The sequence below is a fragment of the Molothrus ater genome, chromosome 3, assembly GCF_012460135.2.
Source record: "Molothrus ater isolate BHLD 08-10-18 breed brown headed cowbird chromosome 3, BPBGC_Mater_1.1, whole genome shotgun sequence".
Classification (NCBI taxonomy): domain Eukaryota; kingdom Metazoa; phylum Chordata; class Aves; order Passeriformes; family Icteridae; genus Molothrus; species Molothrus ater.
The window spans coordinates 35,516,292-35,541,099 of NC_050480.2; the positions used below are offsets into that span (position 1 = coordinate 35,516,292).

A 24,808-nucleotide genomic window follows, 5' to 3' on the forward strand; every position below is an offset into this window, starting at 1 on the left:
TTAAGAAACTGTGCTAAAAACATCTGGGAGTTTTCACATTCTGTATCCATCTGTTTCTCAACAAAATACAGGATTTTACAGCCATCTGCAGAGACAACAGCCACTAATTATGACCCATTATACTTCTCTGCCACTGATTTTGGATGTCTCATTGAGGAAAGAATGAAGTGAAGTTGCAAACTGTGGTGGTTTACTGTACAAAACATTACCATTACAGTACAAATGCTCCCATCTACTGGATTTCAAATTCCTTATACTGGAAAACTTAACCAAAGTTCAAAGCATGTTTCACTACATTCATAAGGCATTCTGCATAAACATTTTTCCTCTTACCATCAGTTACATATTTCCTCTTCTCCTCAGCATCAGTAGTCATCTCAAACAGATCTCCATAAGCACGTGCAAGCCTCCAAAGAAAGTCCACACAGTTTTCGTACTGAAAGTAGAGGACAGCTACATAATTCAACTGATCAGAATGTGATTTAAACAGTTTACTTTCACAATGCTTAAAATTAATAACATGCTTAAAGCAAATAATCAGAAGATGGCATAATTTTTTTGTTAATTTTCCATTCTTCTACACACTACTTTCAGTTTCATGTGAGAACCAATTGACCAATCTTCCATGTACAAAAGAGAATACAGCTTTTGGAAATACCCTAGACTGTCTAAAGAGGTTTTATTTTATAAATCAGTTTAAACTTCTTTCAGTATAAACATTTACAAGGTAATCCAGCAAAACACAACAAATCCCTGAACAAAGTGATGTGTATTTTCTTTAGGGAAGCCATAAGCACCACACTCACTCACAATATCCCATTTACCTTTCTTGGTATTCCAATATTCAGATGAAAATACAGTCAGAACTAATGCTTGCCAAACCAGAATAAAATGGTACACTGAATTGAGAACTGCACATCAAACCACCTTTAAATTTTATCTGGAGTTACATATGGGCCCAGTAAAGCAAAAGGAAAAATTCACATGAATGGTATTAGAAAGGTATGAGCAGAAGAGATGCTCACAGTTTCAGAACAGTAGGTCTGGTTTATTACTTAATTTTACAGGATTTTCTCACACAGACTATTCCAAAACCAGCAGAAGTAAGTGTATTTTACATTGAAAAAAGCCCATGATCTTTCTTTCATGGAAGAACTCCTATGTCAAACAAAGCTTCAAGGTTATTGAATCAGAATGGGATATAAAATAGAAGAACTCCTATGTCCACACAACATGAATATTGACACCACTCTGCAATACTGCTTTTTGACTGTATTTTAAAAATATGCTTGAAATTTCATAGTCCATTTCTATGTGCATTTTAAAGCTTGTATTTAGTTCTCAAAAGCAGAGTAAAGTATAAGTTAGTAGCAACATAATATTAAGTTTACCCATAATACCTTGTCATCATTCTCAAGCAGCAGTCTGAAGCCCTCCTTTTTATCAGCCTCTGAACCCTTGTGCAAATTGTCTACCTGCTGTAAAAAATTAAGTAAGTCTTCATCTTTTTCTGATTCCACCATGGCATCAGGTGATTTCATCCATCTCTTTTCTTCCTCAGAGTCTCCTTCAGAATCAGTATGAGCGGTAAGGTAACTAAAATCACAGAAAATAATAACCATTTTTTTCTTAAAAAAAAAAAGGGCATTGTTAAATAAAAAGCAAAAGTTTCAGAGTACAATTTATCCTGGTTGTCCAACTTTAAAGGATTTTTCATTAAGGATATCAAGCTTATTGTTATTATTACAAAACCTTTATCTTCAAAGGATAGCACAGTCATATTCTAAACATAACAGGTAAGTAATTGTACTGCTGTCTGATACTCCATTAAAAAAATGCAGATACATATTAGAAACACATGTAGCCTTGTGTTTCATATGCAGAACACTTGAAATCATTAATGTGTTTTAAGACATGCTCTGTAACCCTGAATAGGCCTCTTCAACTCTTTACCTCTATTTCCCTATTTTTTGAACAAGGAATGACCTTACTAACCAAAATATAAGCGCTATAACAATCATTTATACAATATTTTCTTAAATACTTTTAAGATCTAAATACAAGCCAATAAAAATAACACCATTGTTATAAATTCCTTATTTCTTCTAAGCATTCTGAAGTTCAGAGTATCTGAAACTGGAAAAGAGCTTATATTGATTCGTGATGCTTAGTGCACAAGGCAGTCAAGGGCAAAGAAATATTTGCAAAAGCATAAATATCACATAGAGATAAGCAGGTGGCCTTACTGTCCAAAGTGCTGAGAATATATTAGGGTACTCCAATTTCAAAGAGGAGCAGCTGATAGCATTGTTTTTAAAAAGCAGCCTTTTGCTTATGGACTAAAAATGGACAGAGAAGCTTCATTCTTCTGCATTTCCACTTTTGAAAATATTGCTCTGGGGAGAAGTAATACCTATCAGTTGCCAGGCTCAGAGATTTTCTAAATGGTTACTATGAGTATGAAAAGCATGGAATGTACTATACGCATCAAGTAACTGAATAATTGAAGAAGACCATAACAGTCAGAATAGTAAAAAAATCTATTTTTTTTCAGAAATATAACCAGGAGAGAATGCTAGCAGTCAAAATGAAGGTTATTAATCATGGCTTTCAAATATTCTGTTTTCAGTATGTTCCTTTCAAAACAGATGAGTGTATCAAAGCAGATACACTTCCAGCCTGTAAATGAACAAATGCTTATGAAGCTACAGAAGTGCTAGATGTGGCATGACAGTTTTGCTGCAAAATTAACCCAGTGACACCAGAAAGAGGAGTCAAAATACATTTGGATAAAACAATATATACACAGACCATGTGTACATGTTCAAACTGAAAAATACCATTGAGCAGAACAGAGATGGGAAACTTCATATGTTTCTACAGATTTGCTTTACAAAATCTTGATGTTGCTGAAGTTGATGACACATTGTATGCTGTATCTTGCAGAAACTATATTCAGTCACTGAACATTAATTTTCATTTTCTGAAGCATGTTTAAAAACACAGCATATTGTTCTTCCATAGTTTTTTTGAAGTGGGCACAGATATATATCATGGCTGCATTTATAAGAGCCCCAACTTAACCAAATGTATAAGGGAGTTCCTGGGGAGTGGGACAATCTTTTAGCTCCAATACAAAAGTCTGTGATGTGAAGCTTGTTTGGAAAGTATCTTTCCCCACATGGTTTAGATACTCCATTCCCCCTAAATAAAAGATAAATTTGCTGAGGATCTGGGCAATTCTGAACCTAAAATAAGGGCACTAGATAATATAAAAGAGCAATAACTAAGCAGTAAAGACAATATCTTTAGTTACAGGAATTTTGGCACTGCATCAAATGCTACCTAATCAGGTAGATATGAAAGTCAGGAATCAGTGTTTTGGAAGTCAGTGTTGGTGTTGTATTCTTTACCTTTGCTGCGTAAACATCTGCTAAAATTTTTATGATCACTACTGTTCCCGTGTTAGATAACAGATAAAAATTATTATTAGAAAATGCTATTCTCCCAGCAAAAATATAATGGCCAGGTGACAAATACAATGTTGGGCTGACACCCAAGCCCATTGGGCTGTCAGTCCAAACAAGCCCAGCAGAGATTTCCAGCAGCACTATACCAAATGTCATGACAAAACATCAAATTGAGGCCAAACATCAAATTCACATGACATCAGGTAAGTCATATATTTATTGGGAGACTCATAGAAAAAGTGTGAAGTAGGTCACTATCTAACAGACCATGAGAACCCATAAGGAGTTAATTACAAAACAGCAGAGACAGCAGGGTCATGTCTTACCCATTCCCTCTCATGTCCACTGTACTTGCAAACTCTCCTCTATTTACCTGCATTATGAACCCTCAAAGTATTTAAATGTGGAACAGACCCTCTTAAACATTGATTAGAACGTCATAAATTTCAATTTACTTGTTGGGCAATATCTGCCTTCAACAAAGCAGCTAACAGTCTTATATATCTATGCATTTTAAAGCACTGAAATCAGTACTGACACAAACAGAAGTGGAGATTCTTCTTAACAGTTTAAAAACTCCAGGACTTTAAGGACTGATAACACTACTCCAAAAAAGAAATAAACAGAAAACAAGGACTAGTCATTATTGTTTGTTTCATAAATATTCCATACAGAAAGCTGCAATATTACCTGGTATTTTCCTGCAAGAGGTTTTATCAGATAATAAACAGAAAAGTGATTTACAAGTGATAAACACATTGATCGGTATTTGAAAAAACGGAAGAATGTTTAAAAAATGTCAGAGTCAGTGCCAACTTGTTTTCACCTTTATTACCAATAGATTTTAAATAAAAGAGAGAAACAGTGATAAGAATGTGAGGAGCAAGGATCAACCAACAGGACTCAGTTGTATCACAATGGACTGTTCAAAGTTCAAAGGACAAATGGAAAGTGTGCTGGAGACTCACCCCACTGTGGCTAAGCAGTTCAGTAAATCCCAGCACCCAGTACTGGATTAAAACAAGCTACATGGTATAAAACATCCCTGTGGTATAAACACAGTTGGGTGGTTCAAAAACTGTGTTGGGGTGTCTGTAAATTGGCAGACACTGGGCCTAACCAGGTATCATTTATTCACAACACTTCAGCTTTTACACAGATCAAATATCATCTGTCATCTCCCTGCCAACTTAGAAGAAAAACACAAGCTGACACAAACACCCTCTCATTTGCTCTGGCTAATTCCACAGAAAGGTGATTTTATGTCACAGATGGATCTGGATCAAATTTGCACTGTATGATTCAGCGAAGTGCATATCCATCAGTAATGATAAGTGGCTTTCAAGGAAAGGTTTGGCAAACTGGATTCTTAAGCCAACTGAAGGTTGCATTTAAAATAAATGAACAGCAAAATAAATTAGAAAATGCTAAGTGAAATGATACTCAAAAGCAGGCAGGGCAAATTTCTTTTCCTGTTGACTAAACTATTTCAAGGAAAAATTATAAATAGAGCATCTATCAGAGAAGAATTGACTGAAGTGAATCTTTCTGGTGCCTGATGCCAAATGCAATTTGAAGAGCTTGGATGCTGGGCCAGCTGAAGACGGGCTCCAAAATGACACTGATGTCCAGGGTTCATCACTGCCATATCAGGGAGGAAATAACTTGAAAATCACAAAGAGGAGAATTCGGTGACATGTTCCATTCCAGGTGATCATCTAGACACAATTTATTGTATTTGTAAATAAATGAGTGCTTGTTACACATTCTCAAATCTTAAACATTGAAGTTTTCACTACAACATTACTGGAACTGAAACAAACTAAAAAAAAAAAAAAATGGAATACAGAGAAGCACAGACTAGAAACCACAGACTCTTTACCATTTAATGTCTCATCCATTCAGTGCACCTTCCATTCACACTGTCATTATGTAAAAATATAGCTCATTTATTAAAACACACAGGACATTTCTCCACTTACAGAAATACATAACTTTTGAAAGGCAAACCAGAAAACTTCTCTTCCCAAGGTGTTGAATACCAACAGTGACATTGAGAATACGCCCAGAGCAGATCAAAGCAGTGAGGGCCTTATCAGAGACTGTCAGCTTCCAATATTTAATGAAAAAACTAGGTAGTACTAAAAGCTTTTCTGGAAGAAGTTTACAAACCTGAAACCAATGTAGTCATCCAGCACAAATCCATAAAACTCTTCAGATTAGTTTATCTGTCAATTCCCAGCACCTACCCACTTGTCAATTAAAAACAGAAGTGCTTAACTCAAGCAAAATCCTATCTTCTAGATCATGAAATTACTGCTGAGGCAGTGAAACACAATGCACTTTAGATGGGAGTATAGAAAGGTGAAAAAATGTTTTATCAGTAACAAAGAGCAAATTTTTTTTTTCTGTAGTACAAAAAGAAGGACCTGAATGCACCATTGTGTGTGGAATTAGCCAAAAAAGAGTATAAAACAATGCACATGGTGTAATGCCTACAGTATATGAAGTAGTGATGTAGAGTAACTGGAAAAAACCCAAGTCTTGCTATTGACCCTCCTGGCCATGCACCAGTCATTAAAGTTACAGAAGACCTTGGGAAATGCTGTATATACTGCAACTGTACACATTAGGATTAACAATCTATTTGCAAGAGGAAGAAAAAAATACTATTTACTTAAATGAAATCAAATTATCTCAAATTTAGAGAAGATATGAAAAACAAACACATCAAGTACAACGTGTTAATAGGAAAAAAGCCCACCTTTTTTCATAAGGGATTGAAAAACAGCATTGGGAAAGAACATAGCCAAATGACTAATGCTAACTGTAACCTTGAATTATCTTCCTTGCTTCTGACTGTACACAAATACTTGTCAGAGAAGGCCTCTCTTAAGGACACACTCAATGCTCTTGCACACTATAATCACTTGTATTGGATCACCGCATCAGCTTCTTCGTCACACACAAGAACATGAAAACACAAGTCTCCTTGGCTTGTTTTCAAACAGCAACACATCATTCCTGATCAAAAAACAGGACTTTCTCAAATAATAAATAATGACAACAAATAATAAATTATAAAAACGTGTGGAATAACCCCTGCATTGTGCCTGTGGACCTGGTAATTCATAAACTGGTCCCTTTGCCTTATCTGCATCTCTGAATATTTTATCCATAACATGAAGGCCTATGCAAACCAACCAATGGATGAAATAATCTAAGAAATGAAGAGAACGAAGATGTTTCCACACCAGAAGAAGGAGGACTCTGGTTGAATACTTATGCCAACCCCAAATACTTAAAATAAAGAACTGGTTCATAATAGAACTGACAAGTCTTAAAATATGGTATCAAAATATAAGACTTGTGAACCATGTGGGCTGGAATGTAACACAGAAAGAAATTCTGCTCACAGGAAGTGAAAATGAATGTGGAGAAACTGTTAAATATAGAATTCCATTAATATGCAGCATGTTAGCTGTCTCCAGAATATTACAGTTAGTTAAAATATTTTAAAGAGAAAAGGTGACATAAGATGGGCAATTTACAGACATAATGCTGCCTACACAGACGTGTAAGACATGCTGAGAAGTAGCTCAAAAAACTCAGTTGCTATAAACATAGTATTAGTAAATTGCATGTAAGTATCTAATCTGATTATACCAAAACAAAGTTGTAATTACAGGAGATTAATGTCAAGAAAAAAAAAAAGTGCCTCTCCTGGACTCCTGATACAAATCATTCCTCAGCATGTTCCTCAACTCATGAGAATAAATGACCCCATAAACTATAACATGACTACAAGATGTGATCAAAACTAGGAACTTTCCACCTGAGTCAGTACTCTAAATTCCTCATGGTCACTTTTTGAGCCACCAAAGAGTGTATACAACAGCTCATATACATAAACATTGCCACTTGTACAGAAGTTCTCTCAGATGTAGCTTCCATAGTACGCAATGCCTCTAGGCAGAACACGGTAATAACTCATCTGTGAAGCTGATAAAAAACAATTATCAGGAAAAGCATATGAGCATTTGTACAGTTGGAACAAACTCTGTCAAAGACACTTTGCACTAAAAGAACTTTTAAAATTACACCATTATTCTGAACTTTGCCTCTCATTGCATAGCTATGTAGCAATACTGCATCAGTGTTACCAAACACACTCTTAAAAAGAATCTGTATTATGCTTGGCATTAAGCCAAATTCAGCCATCGTGCAGACTCAGAGATGGTCACCAAGAGTCTTCTCTGATCTAAAAACTGTTAATCTGAACGTTTGTAATTATTTTTCCAGAAGTATAAAATCTGTATCAAACTTTTAAAAGGCTCCTGTTTACAATTTCATATAGGTAATGATGCAACTTGCATTGCATGTGTACAGTAGAATATGCAGATTATTATTAACTCACCCTCCTTCACTTTCTGCCTCCTCAGAGCTGGTAGTTTCTCTTGCACGAGGAGCTGTCTCTGCTTTTCTCCGCCTTGTTGCTCTGTGTGATGGGCTAACTCTCTGAACATCACCACTTCCTTGAAGCTCATTTCGAACAAGCTCTTCAAGTTTTGGAATAGCTTCTTTCAGAAATTCCACCTCTCTCTTCAGTTCATCCACGCTTAGTAGCAGGCCATTCAATTTTTCTAGTATCTGCAGTTGCCTTCCATGTAAAACCATTACTGCTCCTTGCTCATTAGGAGCCTCATTTGGCAAGACCACAGAATTAATTCTGTTACCTATATCCTGGAACCCTCGAATACGCACAGCTGCACCAGGCTTTCGGATCTTGCGGTAACAAACCAGCACCAGGCTTAATCCAGCGGTCCCTGCCATTATGCCCAGCATTAGTCCTCTGTTTTCGAAGGGAGACATTTCTGCACACTCCTAGAATTGTAAGACAACAATAAAAGTTTAAGATGTTTCCCAGTGCTCTACGCAAGTGACTTGCTCTGCTCTGAAACTACAAAAGGATAAGGCAGGAAGAACTGCAGACACAAATTTACACTTTTTGCAGGTTCTGCAATAGGAGGCAGCAAAAACAAGCTCAAAGTGGGTTTGGGGGTGTGAGGGGAGCTGGCACGTGGGCAGGACCGAAGCCTTCACTCTTAACCGTCCCGGCATCCTGGGATGTTTTTGTTTTAATGCGAGAAACTCATATAATCGGATTTTCCGCCACCGCTGAGAGGCGGAAACCCAGCTGTCAGGCCGGAGCGCCGCCCGGAGGGGCGTCACGCCGGTCCCCCAGCCCCACCGCGCCGAGGGCTGCCGGAGCCCCGCGCTCGCCTCCTGCCCACCCGCAACCGCCCCGGCCCCGGCCGCCCCGGCAGCGCCGGCCCCGAGCCCAGCGCCGCCCCCGCTACGTACGTACGGCCGGGCCGGGCCGGGTCGGGCCAAGCCGGGAGCAGCAGCGCGTCCGGCCCAGAGCCCGCAGCTCTCCCGCCGCGGCACAGGGGGCGGCGGCGGGGCCGCCCCGGGGCGGCGATACCCGGATCGAGGGGGCCGGGCCTGGGCCGCAGCGCCGGCCGGGCCGCCCGGGTGACGCGCGCTGCCCGGTGGAGGAGGGATCCCCGCAGCGCTGGGAGTCCCGGCGGGCAGTGCTGCTGCTGCTGCTGCGGGACGCCGGCTGCACCTGCCACGGACATGGCTGGAAATAGGCCGTTCTAGAGCAAGTGTACCTGTTCGTGTGTCTGTCCTCAGTCTGGTGGCCGCTCGATTTCACCGGTTTAACCTTTTGCTACTTCTAGGCCACAGAGAAATTGTGTTTCCACTGCATTGGTGGAGACCTGAAGCTGCAAAATCACGGAGAAACCCCGCCCAGTTGCCAGGAGGACGGGCAGTCCCGGCACAAAAGCCTCATTGCAATTTAAGCCATCTAAGGGCCCAAAGCTGATTTTACCAAAGTCCATTATGGATTCCCCAAAACCTGGAGGAACTTACCATAGAGTGATAGAATGGTTTGGGGTGGAAGGGAACCTTAAAGGCCATCTAGTTCCAGTCCCCCTGCTGTGGGCAGGGACACCTTCCACTAGAGCAGGTTGCTCAAAGGCCCCTCCAGCTTGGCCATAAACACTTGCAGGGTCGGGGGATCCACAGCTTCCCTAGGCAATCTGTCCCAGTGCCTCGACCACCCTCACAGTAAAGATTTTTGTACTAGTGTCTAATCTAAACCTATTCTCTTTCAATCTGAACCCACTTCCCCTTGTCCTGTCACTCCATGCTCTTTTAAATGGTATTGCCCCATCTTTCCTCTAAGTTCACTACAGGTCCCAGGCCACAATTAGGTCACAACAAAGCCTTCTCTTTTCCAGGCTGAACAATCCAAGTTCTCTCAGCATTTTTCATAGGAGAGGTGCTCCATCCCTCTGATTAACCTGGTTTTCCTCATCTGGACTCATTCCAACAGATTAATGTCCTGTGTTGGGGACCCTAGAGCTGGATGCAGCAATGGAGGTGGAACCTCACCAGAGCAGAGGGGCAGAAATTGGATTTATCAGAGTGTAGAAGGTATTGCTCCTGTGCCCCATCTGAGATCACTTTTATTGGTGACTCTCACAAGACTCTCCTTTGCCCTTTTATGACAAAATGATCTGGCTCCTGTTTCTGGCCTTGGATGGAAGAAGGATCACCACAGACAACTCGCTCTGACATTTGTCTTGGAGTGGCAAGACCTTGAAGGCTTGTAGAGAGCCTGTGCACAACATCCTGCCAGAATTTACAAGCATAAAACTCATGTTGTTCTGTGTGAGGGCTTAAGGAAACCATCATGGATACCGCTGTGTCTGTGCAATGGAAGAACCACTTCAGCAGCTGCAATTGTCCTCAACCATAGCAATCAGAAACAAAGGAACACAATTCTTAAAAAACATACTAATTGCCTTTAAAAAGTGAGCAGACTGCTGTTCAAAACAAAAAAAAGTACCTGAAACAGGTACCAAGAGCTCAAAATTTTTCAGTCTTAGTACAAATTAGCAATTGTAAATCAGTCTAATGTCTATTTATCATCAAACAACTTAGTTTAAATTAATTACAGCTCTAAAATAATTTTTCATTAAGATCCTGAGGATGAAATTACCCTTATGAGACCAAACTACAATCTGAGACAAAGGTAGAAATTTGTTAGAATGAAGAAATAAATACTGTTTCAGTATTTTGCAGGTTTCCTAGTTACAATATAATAATAGCAAAACAAGGTGTAATCTGTTTATATGTTTGTAATTTGAAATTTTTACACAAAGGACGGAAATCTCTTCAATTTTATGGAAACCTCACTAAACTCAATTACTTTAAGAAATTTCACTATAAGTAATGGTTTTAAGATACACAATCCCTCAGTGTTTTAAAATGGAATAAGAAAACATAAATTTCCATGTGCTGATAGTGTTTCAAGTGTTCACGAATGGTAATATAAATGTGTTGGAAAACCTTTAATTTTTGTTTTCCTTTTTTTCCCAGTATATTCTGCCAAAATCTTTGCATAAGCCAATTAAAACAGGAAAAGATTTTTAAAAGAGAAATAATTGGAGGGCAAACATAGCACGGAGCTGAAACAAAATACTATGGATGCAAAAAGCTAAATGAGTATTTTTGAAGATTTTTCGAGGTGACTGCCTCAGGCTGCAGGCCTTAGACAAGGAAAACTGTTTTCAAAAATAATGGCCCAGGAGAACTACCATCTACAGCTGCCTGGATATGTAGCAACTATGAAAATCAGGTCACCTGTCTGGTCCCAAGAAGTTTTTGCATATATGTAGAAACTTGCTGGAACACAGCAGCTTTCCAAGCTGGAGAACTAAACATCAGTTTACCTAGATTTGACATAATTCAATTGGCGTAAATTTGACATATGTTCTAAAAAAACTGAAATAAATGTTTTTAGAAAAGTACTGTTCTTTTGCATATGAATTTTTCCTAGTTAAAAAAAAACTTTGTTCCTGAAGTCCTAAGAAACAAGTCCAGACAACCATCTGTTATAAAATGGTTAGCCCCAAATATTTTTAGTGTATTTTCAGCCTTATTTCCTAAGAACACAAAGTTTATGCCCCCAGGTTGTCCATGTGTTGTCCTTCTGACAAGCCATAACATGACACTTTCTCCACCCACTAGCTTCTGAACATGGAGCTTAATTTCAGCCAATTGTGATAAAATATGTCAAGATCATAGAATTGTAGGATCATGGAGTGGTTTGGGTTGGAAGGCATGTTCATGATCATCAAATTCCAACTGTCCTGTGATGGGCAGGGACACCTTTCACTAGAACAGGTTGCTCAGGCTGCATCCAACCTGGCCTTGAACACTTCCAGGGATGGGGCATCCACAGCTTCCCCGGGCACCCTGTTCCAGTTCTCACCACCCTCTGAGTAAAGAATTGCTTCCTAACATCTAATCTAAATCTCTCTTTTAATCTAAACCTACTTGTCCTGTCATTATTTGCCCAAGTAAAAATCCACTTTCCCTCTTTTTTTGTAGACTCTTTGAAGTATTGAAAGGCCACTCTAGGTAGTTTCAAGAAGGCCAGCACTTTGGAGTGGCAAGACCTTGTGAATATCCTGCCTCCCTCCACCCCCAGCCCCAGGCAGATGCACAGGAATGAACTTAGCACACCAGTGCTGCAACACTGACACACCTGCACAGGGCACCAGCCTTCTTACAGCACTATTTTTGTAAAACCAGGACAGGCAGTTTACTGGTCTTTTGGGAAATGTTGAACTTGGACAACACTTTTGTGTCATTGTAGAAAAGTTAGGACATTATTGAGTGATTGTGTTCAATGGATCAGAGAGCCATTACATAGTAAGCAATTGATGCATTCTGTTTCCAGACAAGGTAAGCGTAATCTACCGGTGGTTTCACTTCTGTATGGAAAGCATTTGTGTTTTACAATTTTCATCATTTTCTTTAGCTGTAATTCTTCTGTCCATTTTCTTTCATGATATGCTTTTCTTTCTGAAATGCCCCTCCCTCCCCCACCCCCAAGAGATTAATCTATTGCTTGTAACAGATACAGAAACCTTTAATGAGCTAGTAGCAGTTCATACTTATGACTTCAGCAGTTGTCTTGTAGGTGTAAAGTCAAATATTGTTAATATGTCACCAAACATTGTGAAAGCTTAAATACCTTTGACCAGACTTGCAACCAGCCTGCCAGAAATCCTGTCTAGAAGTCAGAACAGTCAGAAATCACTGTTCTGTCAAGTTTGGTTAAATTCTTCTGAAATTTTTGCTATAAAAATAAAGTTATATCTTACCTCAAAGGGAAGCACTCACTGTCAGACTTGTCAGTATTCTCTGCTGCTTTTGGCCTGAACAGTTGTCCAGTGCCCCTAATGAGAAATTAATCAATTGAAGTTAAAAGGAGATGGGTAATAGCACCCTGATCTTTTCTGTTTTCTTTAAATAAAGATATACTGCTTAGCACAGTTCCCTGGGCAGATGAGGCTGCCTCTGCCTTTATGTCACCATGCATGCAAATGTAACTGTACCTTTCCCTCCTCCCCAGTATTTTTGAATCTTTGGCCAGTCTTAGTCAAATTCAACAGAGAAACTCTAACAAATTTTGTTAAGGTAGTTGATCTTTTAAAGAAGAAATTTCTGAATTAGAGTCATTGCTATGGGGAAGATCGCTTATTCCTTGGTGCAAAACTGAAAATCCACACAGGAGAAAAGCATTTTGCAAGGACAGGAAAAGCTAAAGCTGAGCTCACATTTTATCAGATGTGAACAAACAGAATTACAAGTTATAACCTGATAGGAAACCTGGCTTCATTAGTTCAACTGCACTCACAATCATCTGTTTATTTATTTATTGTGTTGATAGGATCCAGTGCTGCAATTTCACCTAAGTACAAATGGTCACTGATGGCATGGCTTTTCAAACAGCAAAAGAAAAAATGTACGTACTGTTCCCACTTCTTTGTGTCTTCAGGAATCTCAAGGACATTATCAAAGGACATATAGAAGCTCTGTTAACTTTTTTAAGGCCAAGGTAGAGGATTCAGTTTCCTTGATGTAAGAGATGATAGCTGGCAGTCCAAAAGAGTTTGCATATGTTGTGTTGACAACAATAGGAAAAAATAAGCAAGGCTACATCTGATGTAATTTCACAGTGCTGCCTGATTTCTTCACAAAGAGAAATTGTCCTTGTAGTGCCTGGGTAAAAAGAGGAAAAATATATGAACAGTCATAAAAAGAAAAACAATATGTGTGTATAAAAACATATTTTATATGTATATGTATATGTTCCTTGGGAGTTAAAACTCAAAGAGAAGCAATGTTTTTATAAAGATGTGTGTATGTGCACACTGTATTCCACATCACCCACTGTATTTTCTTTTACTGAATGAAAAGTGTCCTTTTTTCAGCTTCTCTATAAATATGCTATTTCAGAGCATACTGAAGTATTTTAAAGAGCTTTACTGTTTCCACCTGCAAAGGGCAGCATGCCCCTTCCTGAACTCCAGTAAACATTGCCTGATGGCCCTCGGATGTCTACAATTGCACATTAAAAAATCATCATCCAGGTGACATGGTCTGTTCTTCCATCATTTCTGTCCCTCTTGTCTGTTACCTCTTGTGAGCTTATAAAAAAATTTCCTTTCTGATTTCAAGTTTCCATCTAGGCCACTAAGGCTTTGTGTACATTAGCAAGCACTGGGGTCTGACAGGAGTGGGTGTCTGGGCCAAACAGCTGGTGCTGATGCCATGACATCCATGCTGTGCCCTGGGCTAACTTTTGCCAACTCCAGCCTGATCACAGGGGCTGTGTGCCTGTTTGTGGCTGCAGTGCCTCTGCTGTGCTTCTGCAAGGGATATTCCCAAAGTGCAACCAGGTGTTCCATGCCTGGTATGTGGTGAAGCAAAGCTTGCCAAGCTGGGACAATTGGGAGATTTGCCTGCGAGGTGCACACCCGACCCAACCCAAAGCATTGCTGTCCACATACATATTTACACTAGGAGAATCTGATGTGGCTTCCACCACCGTTCAGGGCAGAGTGAATACAGCAGGAGTGCACCTCCCCCCAGCAATTGCTGAGTGCTGGCAAAGGGGCTCCTCCTTCATCGTGGGAGCACTTCTGAACAATGACAATCAGTAAGTGCTGCTAAAAGCACCAGGAAAAGTGGTGAAACCAGGTGAGTTAGGGAGAAGCATAAACAAACACCTAACCACTTAAAAGAGTTTTGCTATATACAGTAACAAGATTATTACTGTATGCAATGCACCCACACATACATACTAACAAAAATATATTTATGTACACAGCATTTTAGTTTTGCAGATGGTTTCAAGACACCTGATGTACTTTTTCATAAGGAGATAGCTGTTAAAGTAAAATGTAAATGTAGATTTTAGTCCTTTAATTGATGTTTGCAGCCCGTCCTGGTATTTAAGAAATAAGAAATTTTCCTGTGCTGCAGATTCCTAAAGAGTAAATAAACCAAGTGGGCTTTCTGAATTTGGAGAGATGGGCTCACAAGTCCTTTGCTCATTCATAGTTACAGTGCTGCTATCTTGTGGGAAAAAAGGCAGCAGCAACTGCAACACTTGCAAAAGCTGATATTGAGTCATTGTCAAGAATTGCAATTATGGCATTTAAATGTTTGCATGTTTCTTTCTAATTTAGAAAAACTGTGTTTGTGTGATTATTGCATTATGTTATATGGGGAACCATTATTCAGTGTGGTCCAGAATTTTGTCCTGCATTTCAGCAGAAGTAACAAAACCCCTCCCAGGACATTCTGAAATATAAGCAGTGAAAGCAGCGAAACTGTTTCTTCTATTGCCACCTCTCAGAAACACTATTTAAAGCTATTGCATGGCTGTGCAATGTGCAATTTCAAAAATCCATATCTAATGAAAAGAAAGAAATGTATCTCAGGCAACATTACAGTATTTCTATGAAACAGGCAGATTTTTGGCCAGAGTAGTTTTTTTTAGCTGCATTTTCATTGGCTTTGATAGCCAAACTGAAATACCAGAGTATGATTCCAGAGCTAGAAAGAAATTGTACAAACAACTGAAACATTTGGTTTATTTGGTTTATTTATTTGGTTTGTTTGTTTGTTTTCCAGTTTGCAAAAGCACACGGACATACAGGATTGTATGTCAGCAGGCACATAGAATTTTTGACAGACTTCTATTGCATACTGTTATAATCCACTTTACCAAGTTACTAAGCAGCTTTTCAAGATCATCTGTTTTCATAAAAGAAATATTTTTCTCAATAGTCTTGGATTGTGAAAGCAGGACTTAAGCAACCAAAACACCTAGAAGAGTCAAATACAGCCCTGCCCTTCCAAAGGGCAAGAAAATAATTTCCAAAAGCATTATCTTATATTTTATTTATACTAAAATATGGTTTATCTTCCAGTTGTGAAGCAATCCTTTTTTCACTTTCCTATTTTTTAAAAAACATTTTTTAAATTTAAAACACTTTTAAAGGAGTCTGTAGATCTGTATTCCTCACACAACTACAAGTCCTACTGAGCAAGAAGTTTGAAATATGCATAAAATTTAGCACCACACCTGAACAAGTCTGATACTAATCAAGAGTTACTCTGAAGAGCCAACAGCATGTGAGGCATCAAATGATGTAGATAAGGTATCCATTGCACTATTTTGCATCAGAACCTGATTCCAAAATACAGAAAGAATGCTAAAAATGTGCTTATTTTTTAACTTACTGCAGCATTATCCCTTATGAGGATGCAAAAGGAATTTGTAAATGTGCAGAATAGGAAATCTGTTTCATCTCCAGCTACCGTCTACTCATTTGTGTAGGCCTGCAAACCAATGTTGAGCAACAGCATTTAAAAACTCTTTGATATTGTCACTAAAAACAATACTGTGCCAGTGTCATGATGCAATTACGCCTCTGGGTCTGTGATGTTTGGAACTGCTGTTGCGGGCTTGCAAGTGGCAATCTGGAGGGCAAGGTGGGGCTGTGCACATCGAGCAACACCAGGTTAGGGAGGTCAGGGCAAAAGCCAGCTACTGGCTGCCTCCAAGGTCACGCATGGATAAGCTGCTTCCTATAACCAGCCTGGTTCCCTCCCAGCAGCAGAGCTTTTGCAGGGCTGGTTTAAGGCACACGTGGTCCACAGGATTTCCCCGAGGCCACACACCTGTCCTGAGGACAGCACCTGCCTCACAGCCACACCGCCCCGCCTTTGCCACCGTCCCCTCACCCCAGAGCGGCAACAGCCGCCTCTTGCCGAGGGCTGGGGTTTGTCCTACCCCAAAGCCACCTCTTGCCGAGGGTTGGGGTTTGTCCACCCCCAAAGCCACCTCCTGCCGAGGGTTGGGGTTTGTACAACCCCACAGCCACCTCTTGCCGAGGGTTGGGGTTTGTCCAACCCCACAGCCACCTCTTGCCGAGGGTTGGGGTTTGTCCAACCCCACAGCCACCTCTTGCCGAGGGTTGGGGTTTGTCCAACCCCACAGCCACCTCTTGCCGAGGGGTGCTGCCACCGGAGCTCGGGGCGGGGCAGCCGGGCTCACACGGGAGAAGGGGTACTCGTGCCAAAGCACACACCTGGCACAAGAGCAAGGCGGTCCGTGCTAGGCATGGGCAGGCACAGCCTGCAGACTCGAGCTGTCAGAGGAGCCGGGTTACACAACAGCCTGGAACGGAGCGTGAGAAGCAGCGTCGCTGCCTGGTTACAGAGGGGCCGTGAGGGGACGGTATCCCCGGGACAGCAGGGGACAGGAGACACACCGTGCACTGCGCCATACATGGCGGGCGTGCTTCTGGGGCAGGAGGGGCGCGGAGCCCACCACGTCCCCGAGCACGTCCCCTCATACCACAGGCTCTCGGAGACGCCCGGCAGCCACGCGGGTCACTGTCCCTGAGGGATTGCCACGCCGTCCTCCGCCTCTCCCGGGCGCTCTCAGACGCGGCCGCACCCAGCGGCACCACTGGGTGGCGCCCGAGCGCCGCGGCCGCCAGGGGCGGTCGCTCTCTCGCCTTTGCTCCCAGTGTGTGTCCCAGAGGCCGGCGGCGCCCCTGGACACGGCCCCTGGATACGAGAGAAGGAAGGAAACGTTCTAAAGCACGCCCATCCCCGGTGCTCCTCACTTCTCCGGGTGCTTCGCGAGTGCGTTTGGAGAGATCGGGTGACAGCGGCGTGCCACGCGTTCCTGCTGCCATCCAAAGCAGTACTTTTACATCCTTCCTTGCGCTGAATCCAGCATTCATTAGATAGCTCAGCCCACTGCCTTGGCTGAGAAAACCGCGTTTTGTTGTCACTGTTCTGCCAGGTTGCTGCGCTGAATCGGCTCAAGGCAAAGCCCTTAGTAAGAAAAAGAGGCAGGAGCGCGTGGCCAGGAGCTGAAGGAGAAAAGTGACTGATTTGGCTCATCTTGTGGAAGTGCATCACTAATTGCAATTGTTGTAGGAGAAAGGGTGCAAGAGATACAAATTAAGAAAGGAAAGACAACACCTTGTATCCTATACCTGTATCAGAGGCAGACTATCATATCTCAGGACTAGTTAAGAGAGCAGCATATATTTGCAGTATATGCTCTTGTTTCTAATGTAGATCTGAATGACAGTGCATTATCATGGTGTGGCTCTCTGTAAGTTGTCCCTTAATAAGAAAAATTCAGCTCAGAGTGGTGTGTCCTTCAAGTCTTAAAAAAAACCCCAAAAAACCAACAAAATAATCCAAAGATACATGGAAGCAGTAGAACAGATGCTCAGAAGTAGAATAATCACAAATGAAAAGTAAAGGTAGAAACAAAGAAGTTGGAGAAAGTCCCTGTAAAATTTTAAATGCTAAGATAGCTTGTTTCTCCAACAAAGGTGGTCATGACCTGGATTCCTACCTCCTGAATTTACATGTGTCACTGGGGTACATAGCTATAGGTTTTCTGTAACTTCTCTGGGGAGAAAGGCCCCTTGAAAAGGGAACAACTCTTCAAGTTCAGTGTCAGTAGTTGTCCAACTGCTTCAGGCTGTAGACTTCAGTCTTGCTCTCTATGTGCCTAGGGTATACTGACCTCTGCCACCTGCAAGACATCCTTGTCATGGAAATTATTTGAGGCACGTATTGGGTTGCGTTATATGGGAGGCCAGCCCATGTGATACTCATTATCTCTTTGGTAGTAAAAAGGGTGACTTTATTTACAACCTTTGGCAAAATGTCCTGCAATCTATTTTGAACTGAAACAGGAGGACGAGCAGAATATCACGAAGTTGTGGCGACTTCCCTGCTTATCTTGGCTGCCTTCTCCTCTAGGTTTGTACTGAACAGCAGTCTGGTACAGCAAACAAGCTTGGCCAATATTTATAAACAAACATGGGTTTCTCAATGCATTTTTTCTTATCTGCATCTTTCCCTTTTTTAAAAAATACTTTAATTGCTCTGAGGCAATGGCCATCTTTATCTGTGATGATTCTAAGACCAAAATCACTGTTCAGCTGTAATGCATAATAAAAATTAGTTTAAACTGAGCTAGAAAACAGCATCGTTATAGGTACTTTAGTTAACCAGCCAAGTTACTACTTAACTCCTACTTCATTTACTAATGTCTACTTCTAAATACCATGAGAAGGTAAAAAACTTATAGCACTATTTTCATCATGTTTCATCATAATTTTCATCATTTTTCACTTTCTGGTATATGGAAAAAGATAGTACATGGAGAGTTATTATTTAAGAAAATAACATAACTGATTTGTTGCATAAGCTGAGCCAGCTGGTCATGGTAACACTTTTACAATATTACCCATCAGGCGCACTGTCCCAATTCATTTGAAGAGCCCAGCTTCAGTGGTAACAGTTTTGAACCCTGTAATTTTTGTAGTTCTGTATACATCAGATAGACACCATTGTCTAGCTTGGCTATTTCAGACAGTCAAGGTAAAAAAAAAATGCAAGTTATTAAATAGTTTAATTTGAAAAAAAGCATATCCTTCTTTATGCAAAAAAAAAAAATTCCAGAAGAATTCACTTACCTCTTAAATTCAAAGAATATTGACCAGGACTAGGACTCTAATAAGAAGCAGAACTTTTTATCAGAGGACTACAGTGTTGTACAAAAGCCTTTGAAGTCCCTGGCAAGGCACACGCAGTGTTTTGGCGGTCACACTAGAGTGAATATGCATACGTAATTCTGGAGGGAACATCTGACATTTCGGAAGTGCATTCGTGCTTGGATTGTGGCAGCCAGGACTGCAGACCTGCTGTCATGCCAGGGCTCCCAAGGCCCTGCACCTTCCCTGTGTGAGGCCCTCTGGGCCATTTTGGCTTTCTCATTTGGTGCAGCAGTAGCAGCACAGAGCAGAGCTGGCTGGAAATTTCTGAGAGCAAATTTCTCCACTGGGGAAAAAAATAACCCAAACTGTAATTGACAGGTTTCTGAGTAGCACATTGGCTGTGAGAGAAGCCAGGCAGGATCCCAAGCTGCCTGCTTCCCCTGCAGGCTTACTTGGCTTTCTCTATCGGCAGCTCTCATGCTTTCTGGGCTTCTTGACAGCTCAATAGGGAAATGAGGAAACCTGTAAACCTGAGAGGTGGGAGTAGGTTCAAGGTCCCATTGCCACTTTGGACGAGTAGTCTTTTCTGGAAATGTGGGAGACAAATTCCGGTTCTCCAGGGCTCTTTGCTCCAATGAAGCAGAGAGTAGTCAGTCTCCTATCCCAGAGCGCCTCAGGCAATGCCAACAGCCAAAAGACCATCCATCCTTCTCCAACCCAGAAGAAGCAGCAGGGATAAGGTGCTATAAGGAAATAAAGGCATTCTCTCTTCCTTTTCTGAGATACACTGGCAGAAGGGACCCATTGACTTTTAATCATTCCATCAGCTACATGGGACTATTGTGCTTTTCCACTCCTGGCATACAACATTTTCTGTGGGGATATAGTTAAGGACATTTAACCTCTACCAGAGAGTGAGGGGAAGGAGCAAGAGAGTGATTCATAGTTCCAAATTACTCTTGTCAGGCTGAGAAAGGCGTTAGTGCATTCTGGCTGCTCAGCTATGCGTGTGTCCTTTTGAAACTCTTCTTTAGAACTGCTAGGATCTACAGGTTATTTCAGCAAGCAGTGAAATATAGCACATATATTTCCTTTACCATAAATGCAACACAACAGATTAGCCAGACAACACAGGGGGATTCTGCTTCTCTTCAGCAGAGGTTAGAAACTGCTCTACAGGGAATTTAACTTAAGCTCAGGAACACCCAGTCTCACGTAGCCTTCTGAACAGCTCAAACCCCAAAGTCTTTATTCAGGCCCTGATTAAACAAACGGAACAAGCATAAATCAAACTAAAATCATGGCTTTGCTGAATTCATATCCCAAGTCTTGCTCAAGTAAACTATTCAGGGAAGTTAAAACTGGGCTTTAACTTTCAATTTGCTGTTGCAAATTAAATTCCTTACACCTGTAAATGAAGCATATGACCATTTTTTCTTCTCTTAACTTAAAGTTGTCTTCATTTTTTCACAGTCATCTGTAATTTATTTTCCCAGTTAGAGGCATTTGTTGGAAAAAATAGAGCAGTACAGCCTTGTAAGATATCTGATCAAGAAGTGGAATTAAACTTGTCACAACTAAGCAATTTGACAGAAAATAGTGAAAACTACATAAATCTTTCACTGGTTCAATTTTATTTTGTGAGAAGAGAGGTGAATATTTTTTTAAATATGTCTTCTGTACACAGCAACAAAAGGTTATACTTGTGTTTTCTTCTTTATAAGCAAGTCCAAGCTTCTGGCTAAAGTCCAGCGGACATTTTTCTTTGTCCATTAAGGCAATCTCCTACACAGTTTACCAGGGGAGGATGAAATTCCTCAAGCTGTGTTATAAACATTAATCAATGAAATCATGTTCTTAGTAACAAGAACAGCAGACAAAATGTAAGACAGTGCTACACTGAGTGTTCTTTACAGATGGAGACTATAGAATCAGGAGTGAACCAGCAAAGCCAAAGACCAAGTAAGCCACTGTGAAAAGATTAAACAAGAGAATTTTCCATCACAGAGAGTTTTGAGGTTCATGGAAAGTAGGAAAACCTGGTTCTGTCACTCCAAATATAAGACAAAGGAATATTTAGATGCCAAAGGGAATAGTCTGAGAAAGGATCTTTTTTACTCTGTTGAAAAGCCTTGATCCTTCCCTGTAGCAGTGCTTTACAGAGACAACCTACACATAATTTAAAGCCACACAGCCTGTAATTTCTTCTGGATGAACTTTTTGAGAATTCTATGAAATGTTCCTATTGTTTCTCTGTTTTTGTATTGCTCAAGTTCATTCCTGTTGAATAAAGTCTCTAGAGATGACAGCTGAAATGAGGGTCCTGTTGAGACCATGACGTGCAATGGGCAGCATTGATTTTAACTTGGTGGTTCAGCATGGGACAGAAAACAGGCAGTGTTGACAGCAGTGCCTGCAAGCTGCTGGTCAGGGAGACTTTTTATCAGTTCACCTTCCTGTCTTCCTTTTAAGCTGCAATTTACCCCCTCCTCTGCCAGCCTCCCTAATTAGTGCAGAGGATTTGTTTGTGTATAGCCCTAATAAATCGTAATCACCTTCAATATAGTGCTTCCCCAGCTCTGACCTTTTGCTCTCTGACCATGTCCATGCCAAGTTCTGGGTGGGAGGATTGGGCAAGAATTTCCTATGTACTGCCATCACCAGCCACAGGGAACCCAGACTTCCCTTCCTTATTTAGGCCTATGCTAAAGGCTACTGTCATTAATGAATTATTTCCTTTATGAAAGCATTTCACAAAATTAGATAAGGATAAAGCCAGAAAGTGACCTGAACAAGTTACTGCAGAACCCCTAAAGCATTTTAAAAGAAAATTAAAACTTCTCAGGCTCTTATATTTTGTGACAAAACGAAAGGCATATTGTTCCAGAAAAATAATAATTTATAGGAGACTCTGGAAAGGTTTCTTAAAATGCTGATGGCAAGAGGCTGATGAGGTGGGATTTTCTGGACATACTGTGAGAATATCAATACCAGCCTTTCTGCTGCTGCAGGCTGTAACTGGCTTTCAAAGAGTTACATTTTTTGCAGCATTGCTCGCAGGTTTCTGGTGTGTGAGTCTAGTGAATCTGGGAGCCCCATCGGGCTGTAACTTATGCAGAAGGCTGCACTGAGTCCTGGCAAGTGCAGGCCTCTGGAATTTAGCAGTGCAAGAGAAGGAAACAGGCCAAACCATCTACCTGAACTGCTACTCCCTCAACACATTCCTCTGTGGTGTTTCTTGGCTGGCTGCTTGATCCCTTGGCTCTAGGACTGAAAAAACCCTAGTGCTTGAAGTTATATTTCTCACAGTCCTTTACATAATGTATGTAGCAAAAATACATTATGTATTTTTGCTAGAATACTATGAAAGTTCCATTTTCCTAGAATACTATGAAAGTTCCATTTCCCAAAACAAAAAAAATCCTGAGAACTAATTGTCTTTTCCTAAAATCATTATTTATTTTTAGTTAATAGTCAAGAGTAGCAGATGGATGCTCATTAATTAAGATTCAAATATATGAAAATCAGAAGCACATCGTTAGATAATTATGTTTCCAATTTTGTTTTGAGTAAGATATTGCAAAATTAAAACTTTGAATAGGTTGACTTTTAAAACATCCAAAATTAGAGAAAGGTTTTTAGACTAATACTACCAATCTAAACCTACAAATTTATCCTGGTCTGTCATAACTACATACAATTCTTTCTTCATTGTGGATGATTTGGTCAAAATCCCATCAACTGCATCCCCTCCTCTCCTCCCCAGAGGATGTCTATTTATATGGCTGTTTAAAGCAGATACACAACTGGTGTGAAATTGAGAAGCTTAGCACAGGAAAAGATCCAACATACAGTTAGCAAAGTATTATAGAGCTTACTTAATTTGTGTTTCCATACTTTACATATGTAGATGACTACAATCTTTGCTACAGAGAGTAGAGAGGTTTCTGTGTTTGTCACGAGAAAACAGTGTAGGTTAGATGGAAACGAAAGTCATTCAGGTCAGACAATGGGAAAAAGCAGGGCAGAATTCCTGGAAATGATGAAACTAATAGTTTTGTAAATTGTGGAGTATTTCAGATTCAAAGTGTATGGAATTGTTGCACATTTGTAATTCTTTTGGTGACTGTCACAAACATGGAAGGTTGTGTCCAACAGGAGTAGTGTTTAGCATGAATATTACTTATCTGTATGGTAGCTACATGGTGAACAGCGTGTTTCAGCAGGGTAGCAGTCTCAGCACAGTGGTTGTGTGCACAAGATGCTGCTGTACCTATTCCACACACCATACAAGCATCACTCAGCAAGGAGAGACAGGAATTTAGAAGTAGTTTTGCCCTATGTATTTGTGTTGATCAGACAAACTAAAGCAAGGATTCCTGTTACTGTTCAAGCAATGATTGCCACTGGTAGCTTCTGCTACACCACAGACTTACGTCAAGATAGTCTCACATATATAAAATTAAAGTTCTTTGTTGTTCTTTTCCATAAAGTAGATAGTCCTTCCAAATGTCCTGTGTCCAAATGACCATAATATGTCATAACATTTGAGTCACAGTTCCCTATTTCATGGTGCTATTGGATGTCGCAGAGTCCTTAGATAAATGTCCAGCTGAAAAGTGCCCTTTCAGTGCCTTCAGCAAGCTTTGGATCCCACCTTGGCTTGCTTAGCACATTGTTTTGGGAAGTCATTTACTCTCCTGAACTTCACCCTCTCTTCATTCTGGAAAGCTTATTAATTTATAAGCCTTTAGGATCTCAGCTATTGTCTTAGTTAGATTTTGGAGTTTTTTGTTTGTTTGGTTTAGATCTTGGCGTTGGAATATGAGTTGTTCGTAGACTAAGATGACCCTCATGTTTATAGGCCTCTGGAGAAAATAGAATCACAAGTCTTCAATAAAATCTAATCAGCATTTTAAGTAACTCACAGATATGAGAGTTTAACTAAACAAAGAAAATACCCTGGTGTCCCACCCCACAGGGTCTTATCATGGTCAGCTTGGCTTCTGTACTACAAAAACATCCTCAGTTCTCCAAATATGCCAATAAAACTTCCCCTGAGAGGCTGACTTCAGCAAATAAAGCCCTCCCCTCATGCTCCATGACCAACATTTTCTTGATGGACTTCAGATGAAAGAGTCAAAAACTTCTCCACTGACCTAACAGGCTGCCAGAGGAGCTTAAACTGCTGTAAGTGTGGGAAAACAGAGCAGTTTAAACCAGAAAAATAGGATTTGGGACAAGGTGATGTCACAGCCCAGCATCCAACAGGAAAACATTCACACTCTGGAATCCTTCTAGCAGCCAAACGGCTCTGTGCTAACATGGATGTCACAGGGGAGGTTTTTTAATAACTTGCTGTAC

General features: G+C 40.6%; 1 protein-coding gene across 4 annotated transcripts in view; it reads right to left on the reverse strand.

Annotated features, from left to right (window-relative positions):
* The window catches only part of RMDN2 (regulator of microtubule dynamics 2), a 57,128-nt gene extending 37,624 nt beyond the window's left edge, over window positions 1-19,504 (reverse strand). Inside the window, exons 1-6 of one of the 4 annotated variants that reach the window (XM_036380998.1) lie at window positions 19,424-19,504; window positions 13,368-13,616; window positions 12,716-12,790; window positions 7,888-8,354; window positions 1,401-1,596; window positions 334-436 (exon numbers count right to left, since the gene is read on the reverse strand). In XM_036380998.1, coding sequence (XP_036236891.1) covers window positions 334-436; window positions 1,401-1,596; window positions 7,888-8,342 — 754 coding nt within the window. In that variant the 5' untranslated portion in view covers window positions 8,343-8,354; window positions 12,716-12,790; window positions 13,368-13,616; window positions 19,424-19,504. Of the gene's footprint in view, window positions 1-333; window positions 437-1,400; window positions 1,597-7,887; window positions 8,355-8,834; window positions 8,913-9,145; window positions 9,250-12,715; window positions 12,791-13,367; window positions 13,617-19,423 lie in introns of those variants that run through there. The other 3 variants (XM_036380999.1, XM_036380997.1, XM_036381000.2) reach the window with 3 other exon arrangements.
* Between the last annotated feature and the right edge of the window lie 5,304 nt (window positions 19,505-24,808).